Raw genomic sequence first — 23,240 nt, forward strand, 5'->3', positions numbered from 1 at the left:
ATTGCATCTCTGCTTTTTGCAGATGATGTGGTGCTGTTGGCTCCTTCAAGCCGTGATCTCCAACTCTCGCTGGAGCGGTTCGCAGCCGAGTGTGAAGCAGTTGGGATGAAAATCAGCACCTCCAAATCCGAGACCGTGGTCCTCAGTCGAAAAAGGGTGGAGTGCCCTCTCCGTGTCGGGGATGAGATCTGCCCCAAGTGGAGGAGTTCAAGTATCTTGGGATCTTGTTCACGAGTGAGGGTAGGTTAGAGCGGGAGATCGACAGGCGGATCGGTGCAGCGTCTGCAGTGATGCGGACTCTGTATCGGTCCGTTGTGGTAAAGAAGGAGCTCAGCCAAAAGGCAAAGCTCTCGATTTACCGGTTGATCTAGGTTCCTACCCTCACTGAAGGTCACAAACTTTGGGCCATAACCGAAAGAACAAGATCCCGGATACAAGCGGCCGAAATGAGTTTCCTTCGCTGGGTATCCAGGTTCTCCCTTAGAGATAGGGTGAGAAGCTTGGTCATCCGGGAGAGACTCAGTGTTGAGCCGCTACTCCTCCGCGTTGAGAAGAACCAGTTGAGGTGGCTGGGGCATCTGTTTCGGATGCCTCCTGGACGCCTCCGGGCATGTCCCACCGGTGGGAGGCCCAGGGGACGACCCAGGACACGCTGGAGAGACTATGTCTCTCAGCTGGCCTGGGAACGCCTTGGGATCCCGTCGGAGGAGCTGGTTGAAGTGGCTGGGGAGAGGGAAGTCTGGGCTTCCCTGCTAAAGCTGCTGCCTCCACGACCCGACCTCGGATAAGCGGTAGAGTATGGATGGATGGATATTTACAGTTGATCCCAACTATTTTGGGCTGCCCTGCATATAGTGAAAATTTGTGTATAACTGACACCAATTGTTTTTAAGTTGTATACCATGATTTTACCGGTCCGGCCCACTTGGTAATATATATTTTCCTCCAGTTGGCCCCTCAGCTAATACGAGTTTGACACCCCTGAGTTAGAGTCACTACCTCAGTTGAAATTTTTAAATATCAACTTTCGAGTCATTTATATAATTTTGCATTTAGTTAACTACATGTAGGCCTGTTTTACTACAACTTCTTCCTCACTGTACGTATTCTACACTGACTGTCTGGGACAAGATCTCTCAGGTGAGCCATCCTCCTAGAGGCGTTGCTATGGAGAATTCTGCAGCCTGGTCATTCTGTAAACATATGAACATTATTTTGCTCTACTCATAGGAGCCAGCTCTTATAGTATGGGGAGAGATTTGTCTCAAAATTATTCACACACATATGTGTGAAGCTGCTAGTAGATGAGAGAGAGGGGCAAGATTTAATTCTCCAGTATGTCTCGGATATTTTCTGCACAGCTGTGTAATCTTTCTGGCATTCAGTAAATAGTTGAACTAATAATATTCAGTCTTCTGGTTGTTATTATTAGTATAGCGAGCATTAAAGATAAAAGGACCAGGCAGGGGTACACTCAGAACCTTTCAATTGGTGCTGTGACCTGGATTGTCTTGTAGGGGACGACACACACGTTGGATTTTTGCTTACGAAAACGGGGTGGGGTGAACTGACCATTAGGCCAGTTCAACAGATGGAGATACAAACTTTTGGCCAAGAGCTCAAGTTTAGTTGAGTGATCTTTAAAGCTGCACTTTGTAACAATTTGCCCAAAAATATCTTTACAGTACCATTTATGAATATTTTTTGAATTGGTAGTTTAGCACCTTAGCTGTTCGTAATGGGAACTCCCAAGGCCGCTTTAATGCACGGGCTTACCTGGGCTGCAGCCCAGGGGTTTACAGTCGTCAGGAGCCTATAAGAATCATTATTTAAAATAAAATAAAAGACAATTTGTTGATTTTTCTGTCAATCATGCATGAGATGTCCAACCTACGGCCGCAGATGATTCTGGGCATCGCTGTGGTCGTAATAGGGTGTGTCCCAAGAGAGGGCCTATCAGAGGTCTTATCAGTTTCATATACTATTGTGCCACTTGTTCAACTTTCTGTCAGTCACTTCGCCGCTGTACCAATTTACTAACCACGCCCACTACGCCAGGAGGGGATATCAATACAGTTAATGGCGAGCGAGGACAGACAGCTATGTCACTGGAAAAAAAGTTTTAGAGCGGCGATCAAAAAAAGGTTAAAAAGGAAAAAGAGCGCCGTGACAAAGAGCTAATGGGCCAAATTACCAAACTCACTGAGTTTTTAAAACGCAAAAACGCGGGCTTTGGCGAAGAAGCAGCAGGGGAAGTGGGAGGTGAGACACGACTCCACCTCAGGCCGCCGCTGTCGCCGTGGCCACCACTAGCTGCAGCGACAGGAAGAGGACGACAAAGATGAAGCCACTCCTCAAGAGGATCCGGTTCGTCCTGCTGCTGCTGTAGGAAGGGACACGGACTTGGACGACCCTTACGATACACATCCTGCTCGATGAGGACACCCTTTAGTTGTTGAAGACAAGGTGCGTGCATACTTGGCTAGAATTTTAAACACCAGTGATGTTTTTTCCTCCAGAACGCACTTTACACGAACACTTACTAATGGGGAAAGTGTGCAAAGAGAATGTCTGTGCAATTCCCCTCAAAGTGGCAACAAATTTTGCTTTGCATGCAAAGTTTTTGGGGGTAAAAATAGAGCTAAATCAACATTTTCTGCATCAAGCGATTACGTGAGCATAAATGGCCATGATAGCTTTTATTAACGAGTCAGCTGAACACGGTGTGGTGGATTCTGAACTATGAATGTCAGTACTGGTCTTATGTGCTTTTTTTTTTTTTGTCAGAGTGGGGACTGGCTTTTAGAGGAAGCATCCACCAATTTGGTGATGTCCACAATGGTAACTATTTGGAATGTATGAAACTGTTAAGCCAATTTGACCCTTTTTTGAAACACTTTCATATTTATCTTTAAATAATTGTGAGGAATTTATTGATCTGATGGGTAAAAAAGTGCTATCTGAAATTGTTGGTAAAGTGAAAATGGTGAAATATTTCTCCATTAGTGTTGACATTTCCCCATGTTGATCAGACGCCATTTATACTAAGATTTGTGTTACCAGATGGTTGCATTGAAGAGCACTTTGTAATTTTTTTGCCAATAGTAAGGCACACTAGTGAAAGCCTGTTCCACTAACAAGTGTTTTAGAAGAGATGGGGGTTGATATTGCAAATTGCAGGGGGCAGTGCTATGATAAGCCAGCAATATGTCTGGAGCCTACAAAGGGGTATAAGCACGCTTGAGGAAAATCAACCCCCAAGCTGAGTGGGTGCCATGTGCAGCCCACACACTTAATATGTGCGCTGATTTGTTTGTCAATGGTGGGAACTCCTGCAAGCTTCTGGCCAATAGTTTTCAGACTGGATTCGGGTTCGAATTTCCCGCCCTCTGACGGCGGCTGTGACGTCATGTGCGCGTTGTGTATGTGAAGAAGGGTATGTGCAGTTTGATTTTCCGGCCACAGGTGGCAGTAGCGATTCAAAATTACATTTTCTACATTCAGTAGCTTTAGAGTCACTAAAACAGGGGGATTGTAGATTAGGCCTCTGAGCTAGGCCGTTGTGTGTCTCTGAACCCTTGCACATTTACCAGTTCAAACCAGTTGAGACCATCGGGTCACACATTGTCACATGAGCTAGGCAGAGACAGACAAGACAATGTAAGAGTAGAAACCATTTTGGACAAATTAGACCTTCTTCCAGCAGAAAAGACTCCACAGCTAAGTATTTGATTTTCTTGGCATCCAGTAATCAGTTCAACTGAGATTTTGCAGTCTTCTGGTCATTATTAAATACCCCAAAACGTATAAATACATTTGTTAATGTCCTTCACTCCCAAAACGTATATATACGTAAATAAATAAATAAATAAATATATATATATATATATATATATATATATGCTAGAGCGTAAAGAAGGCTTTGATACAGCTTCTGACATGAAGAGGTCGCTTAAAGCAATGGTAGTTTAAAAAAAACGGCCAGCAGGTGGCAGCAGAGTATAAGAGACCAGCAGGGGCCATGTTGCAACAAGTTCTTTGTTCCCACTGTTTTCAACAGGTTTGTGAATAATGATGAAACTTAGCTATATTCTAATGCTAATTGCTGCAAAACGGAAACAGATAGAAATTTACCTTTTCTTCCCGAGGAAAGAAGAGACACTAATCTTTCTTTTGGTAGGTTTCATGTTTTTATATCAATAGAACACAATATTTTGTGGGCATTGCAAAAACAGTCAAAATCTAGTAAAAGCCGGGAGCGAAGGGGGTTGCTTCAGTGAAAATGGCTGCGAGTGAATGAGTTAATAGCATAGCATTGTTCAATTTCAAATTGATGATCTAAGCAGGCAAAACTCAATCAGCAAAACCAAAACAAGTTGATAGGTGTTCAATCTGGGCACACAACTTTTTATGTCAGAGACAGTGAATCAATTACAACATAACAGAAAGCTATTATACTTAATTCCCATCCAACTAAAATCTATTGTGAATGAATTCATGCAAGACCACACATTCGCTCACTGATTTCCCACAGCTTCTTAGCTGCAGCGTCATCCTTTGCTTTAGAATAGATTTCTCGCACAGTACAGTTGGAGAAGTAACGCCCACTGAGAGGTTCCATTCCCTCCTGCAAAGCACAGTACAGAGTAGTTTGGCATCCCTGGATAGTGTTTTTAAAAAAGAAGGTTGTGATGGGCTTCATGAGGATATGCAACAATGAACTGGTGTTCCGGGCCAACTCAGAGTTGATAGCTCCTGTAGAGGAAAAAAATATGACAAAAGTAAAGGAAAAGAATGCTGCTTTAACCTCTTTTCCTAACTAAGTGGTAGCTAGTGGTGGGCGGATCGATCCGAATATCGATACCAAGTCGGTATCGATATAGGTTTGATACTGGCACTATAATATCGCTCTCTCTCCTTCCCTGCTTTGTTTCGATTGTGTGCCGCCGCGTGACTTAGCATCTCATCTTTGTAGTAGATTGCCTGAGACATACAGTTTTGTACTTGAATTTTTTTTTTTATATGTATTTATATTTGAGTTATTTTTAGTATTTGTAGTTTCTGAACAGTATTTGATTAAGAATTTGTTTAAATTTGTTTTCCTATAATCACTGGGCATTTTCTTTAAGAAAATAAAAAATGTTTTATGCTTGTAATATTTCTGGGGAAAAACACATTGATAAAGTATTTTCTATTTATCAACAAACATATATGTATATATATGTATATATATATATATATATATATATATATATATATATACACACACATACATACATATATATAAAAATGTATGTATGTATGTATATATATATATATATATATATATGTATATATATATACACACACATACATACATATATATAAAAATGTATGTATGTATGTATATGTATATATATATATATGTATGTATGTGTATATATATATGTATATATATATATATATATGCATATATATATATATATATATATATATATGTATATATGTATATAAACATATGTATATATGTATATATATATATATATATAAATATATGTATATATATATATATAAATATATGTATGTATGTGTATATATATATATATGTGTGTATATATATATATATATATATGTGTGTATATATATATATATATATATATATATATATATATATATATATATATATATATATATATGTATGTATGTACACGCAGTCAATTTACCAATTACCATTACCAAAAACGAAGCCGTGACATTATCACGTTGAAAGAAGTCTTGACTCAGCCATCTGCCTGAATTCATCGTGGCATTAAATTATTATTTATTTTTTTAATATTTCAAATCTGACTCATTCTCTCAACTCTCCAGAGTCATTACTGTTGGAAGGTCCGTCAATCCGTCACTGACAATGACCGTTTGCAGACAGATGAGATGCTACAGACGAGGTGTTGTACGCAGATGTAGGAAGCTGTCTGTCTGGTCGGGCTATATCCTTTCCATTCAAATAAATAAATAATAAATAACTATCCGAGTCTACATGACTTATTTACATCTCTAGGGTAGCAGTCTGGCATGTCACTCATTAGTAACTAATAGGTATGAGTGGTAACCTGTCAATTTGGTGACATCACCGCCGTCCAAACATGGCGACAAGCATTAAAATTAACCAGCAGAATTATGTTTGATAAATACAAGGCTAGACACAAACATGGGAATACCAAATTTTGATCAAACTTTTATTGCTCCATTTCCCTCAGAGGTGGCAAATCCAGGTCCAGAAAGTAAAAACCCTGCCACAGTTTGGCCTGAACCCCAGGTGCTAGCTAGCTAGCTCCCTAAATAGCTCCCATGGTACTCATTTACCTGCTAGGGAGCTAGCTAGATAGCTAGCTAACATCAGAGGCTAAAGTCAAACTGTGGCAGGGTTTTTACTTTCTGGACTTAAATTTGTCACCTTAAAATGGGGCACCTGAGGCACACTTTAATAAAATCACACGAGAGCGTTTCAATAATAACAAAAAAGTGTCTGTCTGTCTGTCAGAAGTGTCCTAAATAAGGTAGACCACATTCAGCTGACATTCCAGCAACTGATAGCATCTGATTAAAAGCCCTTCAGGGTTATCTTAATTATCTGGCACAACACTACATTGAGGAATACAAAACATCTCTCTATAGCGACTTGATCTGCCACATTTAAGCAACGTCACGCTAAACATCGTTTAACGACACAAAAATGCTATGAATTGTCACCAAAATTCACATTTATTTATTTATTTTGGAAAATTCCAGCCTAACTTTTTGCCTTTCAGATAAAAATAAAAAAAGGTATCTAGCCTGTCTCCTTTATATAATAGTGTGTACCATTGATTTTGTTCCTATTTCTGTAAATGCATTTCTTTCAGTTTGTTAACTTAGTTAATTTTCCATTTTTGTAACTGTGCCTTTTATGTGAATAATTGTTTTCAGGTGTCTGTTTGACTTCATTCTTTAAGTAATGCCTGAAAATGCATTTTTTTCATACATTATCTATCTTTTGTGAAGAAAAAAAATGCAAACAGTTGTGGCTATCACCACCTACAGTCCTGTTTTTTGTTTTTGTTTTTGGTGGGGGTGGGGTGCTGGGCGAGTTGAAGTAAGATTTTGCACATTTTATAATCATGCAGCAAGTTTGTTTTTTTGTATTATGTTGACCTGATTAGATGTTGGTGCTCATCATATGTGATCAAGATTAATGAATGCACTCGATATTTAGGAATCATATAATTTTCTTCTTATTTTCCTATTGACATATTGGATTGCATCAACGCATCAGAATGAACTGCTAAATTCTCAATACTGACCTGGATGAAGGGAATAGCATGTGACTTTGGTTCCTTGCAGTCTCTTGGCCAACTCATGGGTGAAGAGGACATTGCACAGCTTGCTGTCAGAGTAGATCTGAAGGACCTCCGAGAATGAAGTCCCCAATCCCAGGGCTTTGTGTTTAGTTAGGCAGTTAAAGTCAATTTTACCAAAGTTATGTGCCATGGATGACACATTGACCACGCGACTCGGTTCACACTCCTTCAGTCGGTCCAGCAAAAGGTTGGTTAAGAGGAAGTGGCCAACGTGATTGATGCCAAACATCATGCCAAAACCATCCTCTGTTCGACCCTGCATATAAAGTCCTAGGATAGAAACAGCAATGCAGTAATTCTTCCTCTTTTTCATACTTTAGGCAACAACTTAATCATAGAAAGGTGCATTGTGGAATTTGACACCTTTTTACTCATGACTGCCACCTCTCGTCTAAATACTAACTGCAGCCTCTGTGTCAAGCTTGCGCATGATGCACATGCGAGTACGTGCACTCAAATAAACTGTTCATTTTTCTTTCGTTGTTTTCTTGGAGTCTGAGCTGGAGTTCAGGCTGTGTTTGAAGCCGGCCTCTTGTTTTTTTTCAGTTTCCATCCCAATTATGTCATACGCTCGCTAACACTAGATGTCCGTGGGGAATAAACAAGACGTCACCCTCCGCCACTGCCCTCCCCCAATAAAATGTGGACATGACTATTTCTCTGAACACGCCCCCCTGTGGCAGGAAAGTAGTGGTGCAGCGTTAATCGACTAACGGCAAGGAGGGCTAACGCCCAATTTACACTGACTGCGGCGCGGACTCGGTGCGTTTTCTGTACGGCCGCCGCAAGGAATAGAAAGCATTCGAGTCTGCATGTCAATTCACACCAGCTGCAGTGCAGTGCGTATGCGTGGCGGAAGGGATGCGGCGCTGTGGAAGTGTTCTATTTTTTCCGGAAGCCGCATGCGGAACTCTTGCGGATTTTCATGAAGCTGAAGAAATTACACGAGCCGGAAAGGAAGTTGAGCGTCAGCATCAAAGTGGATACGGTGTATTTCAAAATCAAAACATTTGCTAACGCAATTTTGGGGGGGAGGAAAGCTAGCTAACTACATAGTATGACATGAGTCGGACATTTAAGACAAAAAAACGAGCTCTGATTAAATTAAACATGACAAAATAACACTATTTAAACACAAAATGTACTTACCCATGGTAGAAGAGCCATGGTAGAAGTCACAGAAATAATGTCCAAAAACATATCGATGTGACAACAGGCAAGTGTGGCTATTGTTTATCAATAGGACTATATATACACGGTTGTTATCGCGTGAATCCAACTCTCCAGCGTGAACCCCCGTGATCTTGTGGTCTGGCGGGTGCAGATTTACGGACACGGACAGCTCACGCAACGCACACAGTGTGAATTGCAGTCGTAAAGCTAGCGTTTATCCATCAACTTTCCGCCCAAAAGCATTGACAGTCACTTTGATGAAAAGGACATGATATCCATGCGCGGGGTGGACATGTTGGATTGCCGATGAAGTGTCAAGAGGGCTTTTTGTGCTACGTGGAATTACCCCCTCTCTTGCCTGTGAGTGCTTTCAAATCTGATCATACAAAGGCTTTACAAGTTTGTACAATCCAGATGTATTTCCCCTTTATGTGTGATCAAAATGCCATAGAAGTTAGCAGTTTCTTGCTAGTCTTGCAGTGTTATTTATGTACGTTAGCAACTTAGCAGCTGCTAAATCAGCCGCAGCCGCCGTCATTTATGCCATAAAAAGTCTTCTTTATGCTGTTGGTCAGTTATTAAATTCAACTGTAATATTTATTAAATCGTAGCAGCACAAATGAACAAAACAGATTATGTCCCCCATATTTTGCGTGTGGTAATAGTTAACATCTGCTGATTTAGCCACCATGTACAACGTGCAACATTGGCTACGCATTGGTTCCTCTTTTGGTAGCCTGGAGCATGCTCAACCCTTTTTTTGCCTTTTCTCGTTGTGGCAGCTAGTCCACAACAGCTGTTAATCATTGTTAATTGCTCAAAGTGGCAGACTTGTTTTTATGCTGCCAAAATGGTTACGGACATTTTGGGACACGTGATGTCAACGTCCAGACACTGAAGGGAAAATACAAGCTGATTGACGCAGTCACAGTTAAAAAGTCAGGGCTCTATGTACTTATCTGGGCATTGGTGGAGCATGCATGATGTAAAAAAAACAACATTTTAAACTCCGAAATGCGCCTGCGCCTATTAGCTTGTATCTTCCCTTCAGTGTGGAGTGTTGGGGGTGGGAAGGTGTGGAGGGTGACGTCATGTAGTGTTGTGTTAGCGAACGTACAACACAATTGAGATGGAAACTGACAACAACAACAAAAGAGAGTACAGCCCAAAGGTTTGTGAATAATGATGAAACTTAACCTTATTCTAATGTTAATTGCTGCAAAACGTAAACAGATACAAATATAATTTTTTCCTAATGAAAGAAAATACTCTAATATTTCTTTTGGTAGGTTCCATGTTTTCAGAGCAATAGAACAGAATATTCTGTGGGCCTTGCAAAATCAGTCAAAATCCAGTAAAACAGCCGGGAGCGAAGGGGGTTGCTTCAGTGAAAATGGCTGGGAGTGAATGAGTTAGCATATGGCTAGATAACACAACAATTATGAAACAATATATGCATGTGTACTTAACACGGCTTGCTGGAAGACCACCTACAGTATAATTAAGCCACTCCCATCACAGTCTTTCATAACCAAGATCTATTGCACAAAACAGACCCAATTTTGGTGAGAATCTTCAAAAGTAGTAAGTGCAATTAGTGCCCTTACCTGCATTGTTGATGAGAATGTCTAATCTGGTTTCACTTCTTAAGTAGTTTTCGGCAAAGTTGCGAACAGACTTAAGGTTCCCCAGATCCAACTGCATGAACACAACTTGATTGCTCCCACTCTCCTTTCAGAGCCAATAAAACACGTTTTAGAGTATTTCACTCAATACACACATACTGCACGTGCAGAATACAAAATATTTTTTACATAATTGAAATATATCATCAAAACTATTCCTTTACAGTGTATGCATGCACTCTCAATGTAGTAATTTCAAGAAGAAAAAATGCAAGTCATGTGTCTGCAAAACAAAACATGACAGATTTTCCTTACCCTCTTGACATCTGCAAGAGCAGCCTCTCCTCTCTGCAGACTACGACAAGCCAGAATAACTCTGGCTCCTCTTTTAGCCAAGTCTATTGCTGTTGTTTTTCCAATGCCCGTGTTGCTACCTAGAACGACATTCTTAACAATCATACTCAAGGAAAATTGTCACATAAAAATGGTCTATAATCTGACAGAAGAAACACTCATTTGGTGGCAGCATTTCAACAATAACACAATATTGAAATTACTTTTGATCTGTAAACCCTTATAGACATTTGAAGTCACTTCTATAGTTTTAAGCCAAAGTCAATTGTCTTCTTACCAGTCACAATCACGGTCCTCCCATGCAGTTTTGCTTTGCTTGTGCATTGTTTCCCCTTCACAATAACCTGACGGTAAATGTAAGCAGTTCCTACAACGACACCCAAAACCAGCAAGGCAATAAACATGTTGTTGTTTGAGAGACTACAAAACGAATAAAGCTAAGAACTTTAGTTGGTAAAGTAACTTGCACTGATTTGACTTTCTCTCTGTGCTCTGATATGTTGAGAAAAGTGACTAGACTCAAATGTTCAAACAAACACACCCACTTCCTGCCTGGGCGTGACAATATTTTCCTTGTTTTTGGCTCACAGCAGACTGGAAAGACCAGAAATTAGCAACGGACAATAAAGCAATGTCAATGGGTGTATGGAGAGAAATTTGTGTTTTTATGTAATCAAACAAAATATGGATTTGAAATCACAAGTTATTTACAAAAAAAATTGTGTTTCTGTTAAAATATGTATATAAATGTATATATGTATGTATATTTATAAAACTATACATTTTGTTTGCATATTCTGAAGTTGTTTGTAAATCAACTACTACCTAGTAGAGGTATGGAGGACCAAAACTGCCCCCCCAAAAAATAAATAAATTAATAAATTAATTAATAAATTAATTAATAAAAGTGAAAATAAAAAAATATAATTCAAAAATTAAATACAAAATAAATATGTGTGTGTGTGTATACATACACACACACACACACACAAATATATATATATATATATATATATATATATATATATATATATATATATACATAAAAAAAAATCGAGATTCCAAAATAAAAATATACATGAAAATAAATGTTAATATATATGTAAATATATAAATAAATATTTATTTTTACTTTATTTATTTAGGGATATATATTTAGGGATGCACCAAAATAAAAATGGTCGGCCGAAACCGAAAACCGAAAATGAAAAATGCTTGGCCGAAAACCGAAAAGGCGAAAAAAAATTAGACCAATTTTTACTATCATTGCATTTATTATAATTAATTAAAATTATATTATTATAAAATATGTATTTAGCACTGTCATTTTAACCAAGCACAATATGCATTGAAATGTGCCCACAACGCAGACATGTTGGCTAGTGGTACATTAAACACCAGGGTTGAGCATTTTCTGTCGGTGCGATTGCACCTTATAGTCAATGTAGTTCGCACAGGCAGGGATGGATGCGTGCGGTGGGACAAGGTGCGGCACACCTAAAATCCGCACATTCACATTTCACCAACGTTTAAAAATAAATAAATACATTTGTTCGCACCAGCTAATCGGCTTCAGGAACGGACTGCAAAGTCACACACAGTGTCCTGTACAGGTCTGTCGCCACCCGGAGATAGCGGTAAGTGTTTCCGTGTTTAAAACTGTTGATAGTGTTAACATTGTGAACATTTTTTACTGTTTCAATTTATATCTTAACAGTTTTGATTTTAGTTAGAGTTGTGTAATAATAAGACAACAGTTAATTCAAATGTTATTGGATGTATAGTGCCTTTGTTATCTTCTCTGGGAAAAAATGTCTAATAAGGTTTCTGTTCTTATCTAAAGGAGTATATGTTTGGAAGTGCAAGCAAAGTTTCTGTCCATAAATTATCCGGTCCAGGAGGTGTCGGGACCAATTATTTTCCTACATCTGGAGTGGACTAAGATACGAGCTGAAGATTTATTATCTGTTTTTGTATTTCACTCTTCCCACAAGGACAGGAGACAGGAGGGGGAGACTATTTTCTGTAAACACTGTTTTGTATAAGTTGGGATGAGCCCAGAAGGAGGGCACATTTGGAGACCACTTCTGATTCAGTAAGGGTCCTAAATGACTTTAGAAATTTCTATTATCAAATTATTAAATTTCTTATATCATTGGATGCAGAAAAAGCTTTTGATAAAGTTAACTGGTCCTTCCTCTTTGCTGTTTTAAATAAATTTGGCTTTGGGAAGTCATTTATTCACTGGGTGTCAGTATTATATGATTCTCCTAAAGCTACTGTTACTACTAATGGGATTATATCTAAGAGTTTTACTCTACAGAGAGGCACAAGACAGGGATGCCCACTGTCGCCTTTATTATTTGCAATATTTATTGAACCGCTTGCATTAGCCATACGCCAGGAAAGAATGATTCAAGGAATTCACTCTGGGGTAACAGAACATAAAATTAATCTATATGCCGATGATATTTTACTTTATTTAGAAAAGCCTGCTATTTCGTTAGGGGAAGTATTTAACTTAATAACTAAATTCTCACAGTTATCAGACTATTCTATTAACTGGACAAAATCAACACTTCTACCTATTACAGAAAATTCATGGAACCCTGCAAGCCAGGACCCATACTACTCATTTCCTATAGGTAATTTAAAATACTTAGGCATAAAAATCTCACCTAAATTAACTGATTTAGTTAATTTAAATTTCACTCCACTTCTGGATAGCATTTATAGTGACTTGGAGCGCTGGAATAATCTTCCTATTTCTCTAATAGGACGAATAGCCACTATTGAAATGAAAGTTTTACCCAAAATAAACTATTTTTTCTCAATGATTCCATTTAAACCTACGGCTAACTGGTTCCAGTTGTTGGACTCAGCCGTTACAAAATTTTACTGGAAAAAAAAAGAAGCAAAGATTAGTCTATCTACTCTTCAGAAAAATAAATCCAAAGGAGGTCTAGAGGCACCAAATTTTATGCACTATTATATAGCCAACCAGCTACAATATATTATTTTATGGGCACAACCCAATAGAGATACTAACTGTTGGCTGGAACTAGAACAGAAGGATTGTAATAACCTCAGACTCCTAGATTTACTCTTTATTACAACATCGATTAAGCGACATAACTGCTTTAAAAATCCAATGATTTCCGCCACCCTGACTGCCTGGTGGAAGGCACTAGAAATGACAAAAGCCCAAGTGGAGCCCAGCGGGCTTTCTCCCCTATGGCATAACCCCGACTTTCAAATTAACAACCAATCGTTTTATTTGAATGTGTGGGAGCAGAAAGGAATTACACATCTCCACCATCTCTTCTCAGATAATGTTTATATCATATACATCCTTGCTCCAAAAATATAAAATAAAAAACGGAAACTTTTTACATTATTTGCAAGTTAAAAGTATGATAAAGAAACAAATTCCAACATTCCAGGGTACGCTCCAACCGCCTGTTTTAGCTAAAGATATTACCAAGCTTTCTCCGACAACAACAAAAAAACTCTCAAAAATATATAAATTACTTTCATATACTGATAAAACGTCTTTACCCATCTCAAAATGGGAAACAGACTTGTCTATAGCTCCGGAATCTGTCTTTTGGATTCAAGTTTGTGAAAATGTTTTTAAAATGACAAAACACACAAATTTACAACTTATCCAATATAAAATTATTCACAGAACATACATTACTCAATATATGATGAAGAAAATGGGACTCTCAGACTCCGACATTTGTCTCCAGTGTTTACAAAACACTACAGACACTTATTTTCATGCTTTATGGTTATGTACTCCGGTTATGTGTTTCTGGACTAAAGTCTTAGAAAAACTTTCCGCTGTCTTGGACTGTAGGATACCGTTCTCTCCAAACTTGTGTTTGCTAGGTGACTTAACAACAATTGACTTACCACATAAACAATTTCAATCTATACTTGTAGCCCTTACTATCGCAAAAAAAACAATTCTTGTTAACTGGAAAAATAAACAAACTTTGAATATCGACCAATGGTCTAACCTCCTCATAAATCATATTTTAATGGAAAAAATATCTGCCTCAAATAAAAACCAAATGTCAAAATTTAAAGAAACATGGTCTACGTATATAGAATTTTTTAACCTAAACTTGGATTTTAATTCTGCCTGTTAGCGAGAGCCACAGCAGCGTTATAACTTGCATTGATGTTTCTGTATTAGGCAATTTGTAACTAATGGTTGTGTTTCTATAGTCAGGAACCCGGCTGCTGCCAGCGAGATCGAGCGGATTCACCTCCGATGGGCACCAGGGGTTGATATTCGGATTCACGGCATGCCAGTGGGTTAATTCTGTGGGTGCTGTCCCCCCTGGCTGGGCGTGGGCGGGTCTGCCCCTCTGTTGGCTGCTGGGTGGCGGCTGCATCTTGGCCGTTCCCTGGGTCTCTTGGGGGGTGCTGCGTTGCGGGGCTTTCCCTGGTGTCGGGGGCGGCGCCGTTCCGGCGCGGTCCGTCGCTCTGGGCCCGGCGACGCGGTTCGGGGCCTGTGGGCCGCCGGGGTGCCCGGTGGTTCCCTCTCCCCTCCCCCTTCCTCCCCCTTGCTGCCTCTCCCTCCTCGCCTCTCCCCGCCCGTCCTCCGCCTCCCTGTCCCCTCTCCCTCGTCACCCTTCCTCCTCCTCTCCCCCTCTCCTTGCGTCCCTGCCGCTGCCCCCTGCCCTTCTTGTCGTCCCCTTCCCCCCTCCCTTCCCCCTCCCCGGTACGCCTTCCTTCCCCTCCCCTGGGCCGGGGGCTCCATCCATGGCCCGGGTCTCGGTGCTACGGGGGCCGGCGGGGGTGGCTGGGGTTTGGTGTCGTGCCCGCCCCGCTCCGGTGGGCGTCCTGGCACCTCGGGCGGGACCCAGTATCCGGGGGGCGAGCCCTATCGCCCCGCCGGACGGGTCCCATATGCCCGCCGGGGTCCTGGTGAGGTGGGTGGGGGCTTGGTGGGCCGGTGCGCCTCCTGCCCCCGCCCGGTTGGGGAGGGCCCCGCTGGTCACTACACTAGGTTTGCACAATACACTTTTATAGACATATAGGGCACTTAACACACTTTGGGGGGTGGGGTAGGGTGGAAACACCGTCTTCACCCTACAACTCCCCTCCAATTTTAATACACCACACAACTTGTGGGGGGGGGGCTTGTGGGGGTGCCATCGGTTGGGGGCCGCAGTATAGAGCAGTGCTGCGGTCCCCTGTCCGTGTCCCCCCCCCCCCCGCCCTATCTATTTTTTTTAATGCACCACATACACTCAGTAACATGCTTGGGTGGCGGGTGGATCGGAGCGTGGGAATATCATTTCCATCGGCTCCGGTTCACCTGCTCCTAATTTTAATGCACCACACACACACACTTGTATATACACTGGGTGGGGTCACATTCACTGTTTAGGGGTAGAGTTCGCCAGTCGGCGAGCTGGCGGACTCAGTAACAGGGGTTAATTTTCACAAAGAACGCTGGGGTGACGACCGGGGCCTTCCCCCGCTGGGCCTGGGGTTCGGGGGTGTCGGCCGCCCTCCGGTGCCCCCATCTCCCCCTTCTGCCCCCGGTGTTCCGTCCTTCCACACGGCGGGGGGTGGGGTGGGCGCGGCTGCCCTCTCCGCTCCGCTGTCCGGCCCCTCTTCGGCGCCGGTGCCTGGGTGCGGGTGGTCCCCGGGGGCTGGGGGTTGGGGGGCTGCCGGTTGGTCGGGGTGGGGTCGGGGTGGGGTCGGGGGGGCGGCTTTGTTGGGGGGGGGGGGTGTTGCGGGGGGGGGGTGCTGGGGGTGGGGGGTGGGGGGGGTCTGGGGGACTGGGGAAGTGGGGGCGGCTGGGGCTGGGTTGGGGTGGGTGGCGGGGGTGGATGGGGGGCGGGGGGTCGTGGGGGGTGCGGGGGTTGGGGGCCGGTGGGGTGCCTGGCGGGCCTGCAGTGCCCCGTCCTGCTGCGTTGGGTCGGGGGCGCGGGCCGTGTTGGGGCGGGGGGCGCTCCTGCTCCTGGGTTTGCTCTCCGGCCGGTGGCCCTGGCGGGGCCCGGGGGTCGTCCTTTGGCGCTGCCGCGGCCTGGGGGGCCCTGAGGTGTTGCGCTTGCTCTGTTCCGGCGGGGGTCGACGGCTCCCCTCTTTGGTGGAGATTTTCATGCATGCCAGATCCACCACACCAGCATCTACCGAAACTCAGACACAATCTGTTTCCTCCTCAGGTTATTGAATCGGTGGAGGCTGGTGTCTGCGGATCTCACGCGGCTTCGTCTGTCCTTCCTTCCTTTTCTCGGTCTCTCCTTTGGTCTCTTGAGGCCTCCCTGATTTTATGTTTTTTGGATTTGTTGGGGTCTGGATGTTTCTTGGGCTGGGGAGGAGTTCTGGTGGGGGGTGTCTGGTTGGTGCTGGATTTCACCTTCCTTGGTTTTCTTTGGTCCCCTCGGGTCTCCTGGTGTTCGGTTTAGGTGAACGGTATGAGATTTTTTCTAATAGGTTTTCTGGTGAGCTAACAAATACACGCACGCACGCACGCACATACACATACTCACCCACACACACACACACAAAAAATAAAAATAAAAAATAAAATAAAAGAGCAATGATGATGACATTTCCGAATGAACAATACTGAGCTCTTAAAAGAAAAAAAAGAAAAAAAACCATCACATGGGTTTCCCAGAAAAATCATATCGGACAATGGAACCCATTTCAAAAACAAACATCTACAAGAAGTAGAAAAAGCATTGGAGCTAAGACATACATTCGGGTCAGTCTGTCATCCCCAATCCCAAGGTTGAGCGAATGAATAGGAATATTAAAGAAAAATTAGCTAAAGCACTGGCCTCATCAAATTTGAATTGGCGACAAGCTCTTCCTATTGCATTAATGAATGTGCGAATGTCATTAAACTCAGCCAAAGGCTGGACTCCGTTTGAAGGTCACAAAAACAGACCATTTCCGGCTCCAATGGCACCGCTGGAAGAGTCGCACATTGCAGGACCTCCAGTACTCAAACAGTTAGCATCTACGTTCTCCAAGCTAACAAAAAAGTGGGCAGATGCTCCTTTAGAAATAAATGATTGTGAATATGTGTGGTTAAAAGTGACTAAAAGAAAATGGTCTGCTCCTAGATGGACCGGACCCCACAAGGAGAGAACGTCTTGTGCAGTGCGCTTGCATAAAAAGGGGGACACCTGGTACCACATCTCATCTACCAGGCCCGCCAGATCCGCCTCGGGCTCAGCGATCCCACCACCTGCGGACCAACGGACGACCCGACCTGAGGGCCACGTCTGCCGATCCAGTGATCCAGTGCCCGGTTGTCGAGCTGCCGTTTCAGAGGACATCATTCAACGGAGATTGAGTCAAGTGCCTTTTTTCTGGGCATCATTCCACGAAGAGTCACATTTGCGGGCAGAATAATCCCGGTGACAAATAAAAGGACCTTGGGCAGTCTACCCTGAGGTCTTTAAAAAGAAAAAAACTAACACGCCACTCTTTTCATTCAACAAAGAACTTCATCACGAGATGGCTTCGAGGCGGGAACACATCTCCAAACGCTGTTACATCATGACACTTTTTCTCATGTTGATGTTGATGCTGATCTGATATTTTTGTAACCCCCTTGCTCCAACTTTGAGCGTAACTACAACACATCGTATTAAGCGAGGTATTGATTCTCTACGCATTCCCTGGATCATATCCTGGACTTATGATAACTCAATTGCTATGATAGTGGCTTCAAACACAAACACCTCTGTTAAAATTCCAACTAAATCTTTGAAGGGATTTAGGAGAGGGAAGCAGACAAAAGGGGGGGACTGGGTGAAATACTGGTGGTATTTGACAGGACATTTACGGCGAGACTGGAGTGCTCTGATAACCACCCAGAACGGACGATACTGGCCTCTGGGAACTAGCGAGGAGGCAATTTTCTTTAGCAAAAGGATAACATTGCATAAAATGGGAGGTGGACTCGATTTGACCTTTGCTCTTCCTGATGGAAATATACGGCCGCCTAATGCAACTCTATATAACACCTCCTGTTTTGGGCTATTGTTATGGGCATGGTTTTCCGGACCTGATCCATATTTTCCCATTTTAGTTTGTGTAAATAAGACTATGAGTAAGTTAGAACAACCAAAAATGACTAAATACACGATGGAGACCGGGGTGGAGGCTGTCAGCGTACCGATTGATGGTTCCGTGTTACGACAGGATTGTCCGGCAGCAGTAACAATTGGCTACTGCTGGCGAACGAAGCGGCTCGTGCCTCTGAAAAAAACTGTGTGGTATGCGTAGGACCACGACCTTTACTGCGAGTAATTCCTGCTAATATAGAAGATCACTGTGTAATGGAACTTATGAATAAGACTGTCCCCGATGTCAAATGCTCTCAATGGGATAAGGTGTATCCCCTCGTAAATTGGCAGACAACTAAACCAATATTTTCAAACAAAGTTGCGAATGGTAATTTTTCATGTATTAAAATGACAGGTACTGGAGAACAATTGGGAGAACTAAATCACATCACTCACTGCATTTCGGCAATAGATGTGGGACGAAAGTTCCAACCTCGATCTAGAGCGGATATTTGGAGGTGGTGTGGTGATAACAGAATATTTGATAAGTTGCCTTTGAATACAAGAGGATATTGTGCCCTCATCACGCTCCTCCTGCCAGTACAAATCTACCCTACCTCTGTTGATAACCTTCTACAAATGATTGATAGTTGGGAACCAAAATCTCCTCCTTCTTTTCAGAGAACCAAACGGTATTCTTGGCAAGAGAAGAATGTCCCCACCTACATTGATGCAATTGGAGTACCAAGAGGTGTGCCAGATGAGTACAAATTAGCTGATCAAGTACTCTCAGGATTCGAATCTCTAATTTGCTGGTGGTGCACCATTAACAAAAACGTAGATAGAATTAATTATGTACATTATAATGTCCAAAGGCTAGGAAATTGGACTCAATCTGGTTTTGAGGCTGTACGCGGCCAGTTAGCTGCCACATCTTTGATGACATTCCAAAAATCTAATTGCACTAGATATGTTGCTGGCAGAAAAGGGCGGAGTTTGCTCAATGTTTGGAGATCAGTGTTGCACTTTTATTCCTAACAACACTGCCCCAGATGGAAGTTTAACCATTGCAATTGAAGGACTGCGGACACTCAATAAGAAAATGAAAGAGCATTCCAGTGTGAATACTTCTGTATGGGATAATTGGATGGAAGTATTTGGGCGCTATAAAGCTTTAGTTTCCTCAATTTTGATATCTGTTGCTGTTTTCGCTGCTTTGTTAACCACGTGCGGGTGTTGCTGTATTCCATGTATTCATTCTCTTTGCCAAAGAATTATTACCACTGCTATTGATAAACAGGACGTACAAAATAAGTCATCTTATATGATGGTTGCTTCTGCTAACCCATTTATGCCCACTATTGCATCCAATGTGGGGTATGAAGATCCTGCTGGTATTTTCCTCAAAAAAAAGAAAAATGTTTATTGTGGGCTCTTTCGAGCCCAATTGAAGGAATGTTAACATTGTGAAAAAATTTTACTGTTTCAATTTATATCTTAACCATTTTGATTTTAGTTAGAGTTGTGTAATAATAAGACAACAGTTAATTCAAATGTTATTCAATGTATAGTGCCTTTGTTCTCTTCTCTGGGAAAGAAATGTCTAATAAGGTTTCTGTTCTTATCTAAAGGAGTATATGTTTGGAAGTGCAAGCAAAGTTTCTGTCCATAAATTATCCGGTCCAGGAGGTGTCGGGACCAATTATTTTCCTACATCTGGAGTGGACTAAGATACGAGCTGAAGATTTATTATCTGTTTTTGTATTTCACTCTTCCCACAAGGACAGGAGACAGGAGGGGGAGACTATTTTCTGTAAACACTGTTTTGTATAAGTTGGGATGAGCCCAGAAGGAGGGCACATTTGGAGACCACTTCTGATTCAGTAAGGGTCCTAAATGACTTTAGAAATTTCTAAATAAAATCTCTTGCAAGAAAGCCCCTTCACTTGATCGCAACTTTGAGTTTTATTTCAACACGCAAGAAAACAGAGAACGTTTTCTATCAATAGCAATAGTGCTAGCATTAGCTTAAGTATTTAGCACGGCCACCCGGATGCCGGTGAAAAAGTGGAAGCGTTCGAGGGGCTCTTATAAAATAAAAAAAAGGAAGGCGCTGCAGGAGAAAGAGTGGCTCACCTGTACTGCAGTACACGGCAGTTCTGTCTTTTTTTTGGGGGGGGGGGGTGTAGAGCTCAGTATTGTTCATTCGGTAATCTTACCGATTCGACATGTCATCATCATTGCTCTCTCTCTTTTTTTTCTTTTCTCTTTTTCATTTTTTTGTATGTGCGTGAATATGTGCATGTGCGAGTGTGTGTGTGCATACGTGCGTGCATGTGAGTGTGTACTCACACGCACGCACGTTAATTCACCTAAAACCTATTAAAAATCCCATACCGTTCACCTAAACCGAATACTTCAGAATCCAGCTAGAGTCGTGAGATTGTCAGGAGTTCTGTCTTTTTTCGACCCGCTCAAATGTTGTACACCAAGCAACGCCCCTCTCCTCCGGTGTGCGCAATGACGGTGAGCTGCTGCGACCGACCGGTGCAAACTCACACGGTGAAAAGCCATCGAGATACATACATACATACATACATACATACACACACACACACACATATATATATATATATATATATATACATACATATATATATATATATATATATATATATATACATACATATATATATACATATATACATACATATATATATATATATATATATATATATATATATATATATATATATATATATATATATATATATATAAACGTGTCTCGCGCAAACAAACATGTGGGTGACAAGCAAGGCTGGCAGTCGTTCGGGACTCATAGAACCGTAGTTACATACATTCGTTCTATTTCGTCCCTCCCGACTGCCAGGTGGCGGTGCTGAAACAGCACGGAACGCCGAATACCAGCGATGTCACGAAGACCCGGAAAAGTGTACCTCACAGAGGGGCCTCCACCGGACCTCGAACCACATCCAGTGGATGAGGAGAAGTGACATCCAAACTGTAGAATCTGGAGAACGTGCAAGGAGACGTATATATATAGCTGTTCTTTTGAGTGATAAAAGTGCCGCGAGTAGAGCGCTAATTAGCATTAGCGAGTCAGACTGGAGTGGATCATTACAATTCCTTGCACATCTATAGATTGAAGCAAAAATCATTGTCAATCAAATCGTTTTGAAAAAATAAAATCTTAATCGAAAATCGATTCTGAATCGAATCGCAGACCCAAAATTGGGAATCGAATTGTGAGACATTCAAAGATTCCCACCCCTAATATATATATATATATATATATATATATATATATATATATATATATAAGAAAACTTTGCATTCTCTTTACAGCAGGATGAAAAATCATCTGGGCAAACTGCAGGGTCAGATCACTTGCTTAAAATAATGTGCTTTAATTAGCTGACAGTGCTATCATGGTGGGGAAAATAAGCTAATATCTGTTTTACTTAGTTAGTTAGTTTTACTAGTTGCTGCAGCACGGCCAAGACCATAGTTTCTGGACCTGGGTTCTCCAACTATAGTCAGGTTTCCATCCAAATGTTTAAAAATTTGTATGCAAATTTTGTGAAAATGTGCAAAACGGATTTGCTCCCGTTTCCATCCGCTTTTCTTTTATATGTGCCGCGAAATGACATTTTAGTGACGGAACTTTGGGACAATGGGGGAGTTCCAGGTGGGAATGTTGGTTTTCACGGACTAAACGGAAGTAGTTTGTCTTGTTGGCTAGCCTTCCGCATGTAAGTGAATTGTGTCGTTACATTGAGAGCTGATGTTAATAAAACTAAATTTGCATTAATGTTTTTTTCCTTTAATTATTATAAAAAGAATCATGTTTGTCTCCCCAAACATATCTTACTTTATTATCCGCCATTTATTGTGACTACAAACGTGCGTGTGACGTAGTATCGGTCAAAACGTGCGACGTATATATCTTGTCGTCGCTTCTGTTTCCATCGCCAAAATGCGCATATTCCTTTTTTCGATACGCTTAAAAAAACACCCCTTCCAAGTGTAAAAACATGTTTGCAAATATTGGGCCTTTTTTTGAATTTCTGGCATTTCCATTCAGTTTATTTTTCGCAATTCTTCAAAATTCGAATAAAAATAGGTGGATGGCAACTAGGGGTGTGCCAAAAAATGGATTCATACAATAATCGTGATTCTCATTTATAAAGATTCAGAATCGATGTTTAATATCCAAAAATCGATTTTATTTAAATTAGAAATGAAGAAGAAAGAAAAAAGCCGCTTCCTATCGGCTTTCGTATCCTGTCGACTTCCGTAGCTACCCGGACGCAAATTACGTAGTGACGTCACAATTTGCTATTCTGGAAGTCAGCTTGCGCAGAGAACACAAAAACAAGCATGGAGGAAATTCAACCGGCCCCGTCCACCTTGAAGGCAAAGATTTGGACTCATCTTGTATTTTACCGAACACCCAGTTTGCACGGTTTGCTAAACGAAGATTAAATACTTCGGTAACACCACAAATGCGCGGGCTCACGTTACCAGGCATCACCCAAACTTACAGGAGTACACGGAGCCGACTCCGAGTCAGTCGCCAGAGTTTGCCAACTCCGAGCGGGCCCAAAAAATAACCAGGTCTATCGCCTGCTTCATTGCCA

General features: G+C 41.8%; 1 protein-coding gene and 2 pseudogenes across 2 annotated transcripts in view; 2 read left to right on the forward strand and 1 right to left on the reverse strand.

Annotated features, from left to right (window-relative positions):
- Nucleotides 1-4,386: 4,386 nt before the first annotated feature.
- On the reverse strand, nucleotides 4,387-11,047 carry dhrs13b.1 (dehydrogenase/reductase (SDR family) member 13b.1). The gene is made up of 5 exons (XM_086080812.1): nucleotides 10,806-11,047; nucleotides 10,490-10,608; nucleotides 10,157-10,280; nucleotides 7,320-7,646; nucleotides 4,387-4,755 (listed from the first exon to the last, which is right to left on the reverse strand). Exons 1-5 carry the CDS (start codon nucleotides 10,930-10,932, stop codon nucleotides 4,496-4,498), a joined length of 957 nt encoding a protein of 318 aa, XP_085936938.1. The 5' UTR covers nucleotides 10,933-11,047; the 3' UTR covers nucleotides 4,387-4,495.
- Nucleotides 11,048-17,683: 6,636 nt separating this feature from the next.
- LOC147170354 (uncharacterized) lies at nucleotides 17,684-19,956 on the forward strand (annotated as a pseudogene).
- Nucleotides 19,957-23,106: 3,150 nt separating this feature from the next.
- The window catches only part of LOC147170355 (E3 SUMO-protein ligase ZBED1-like), a 2,912-nt pseudogene continuing 2,778 nt past the window's right edge, over nucleotides 23,107-23,240 (forward strand). The window contains exon 1 of the transcript XR_015095579.1: nucleotides 23,107-23,240. This exon is cut by the window's right edge and continues 70 nt beyond it. The product of XR_015095579.1 is annotated as an E3 SUMO-protein ligase ZBED1-like (transcript).

This window comes from Leptonotus elevatus, chromosome 7 (genome assembly GCF_054856555.1).
Source record: "Leptonotus elevatus isolate MCC_2025b chromosome 7, RoL_Lele_1.0, whole genome shotgun sequence".
NCBI lineage: Eukaryota > Metazoa > Chordata > Actinopteri > Syngnathiformes > Syngnathidae > Leptonotus > Leptonotus elevatus.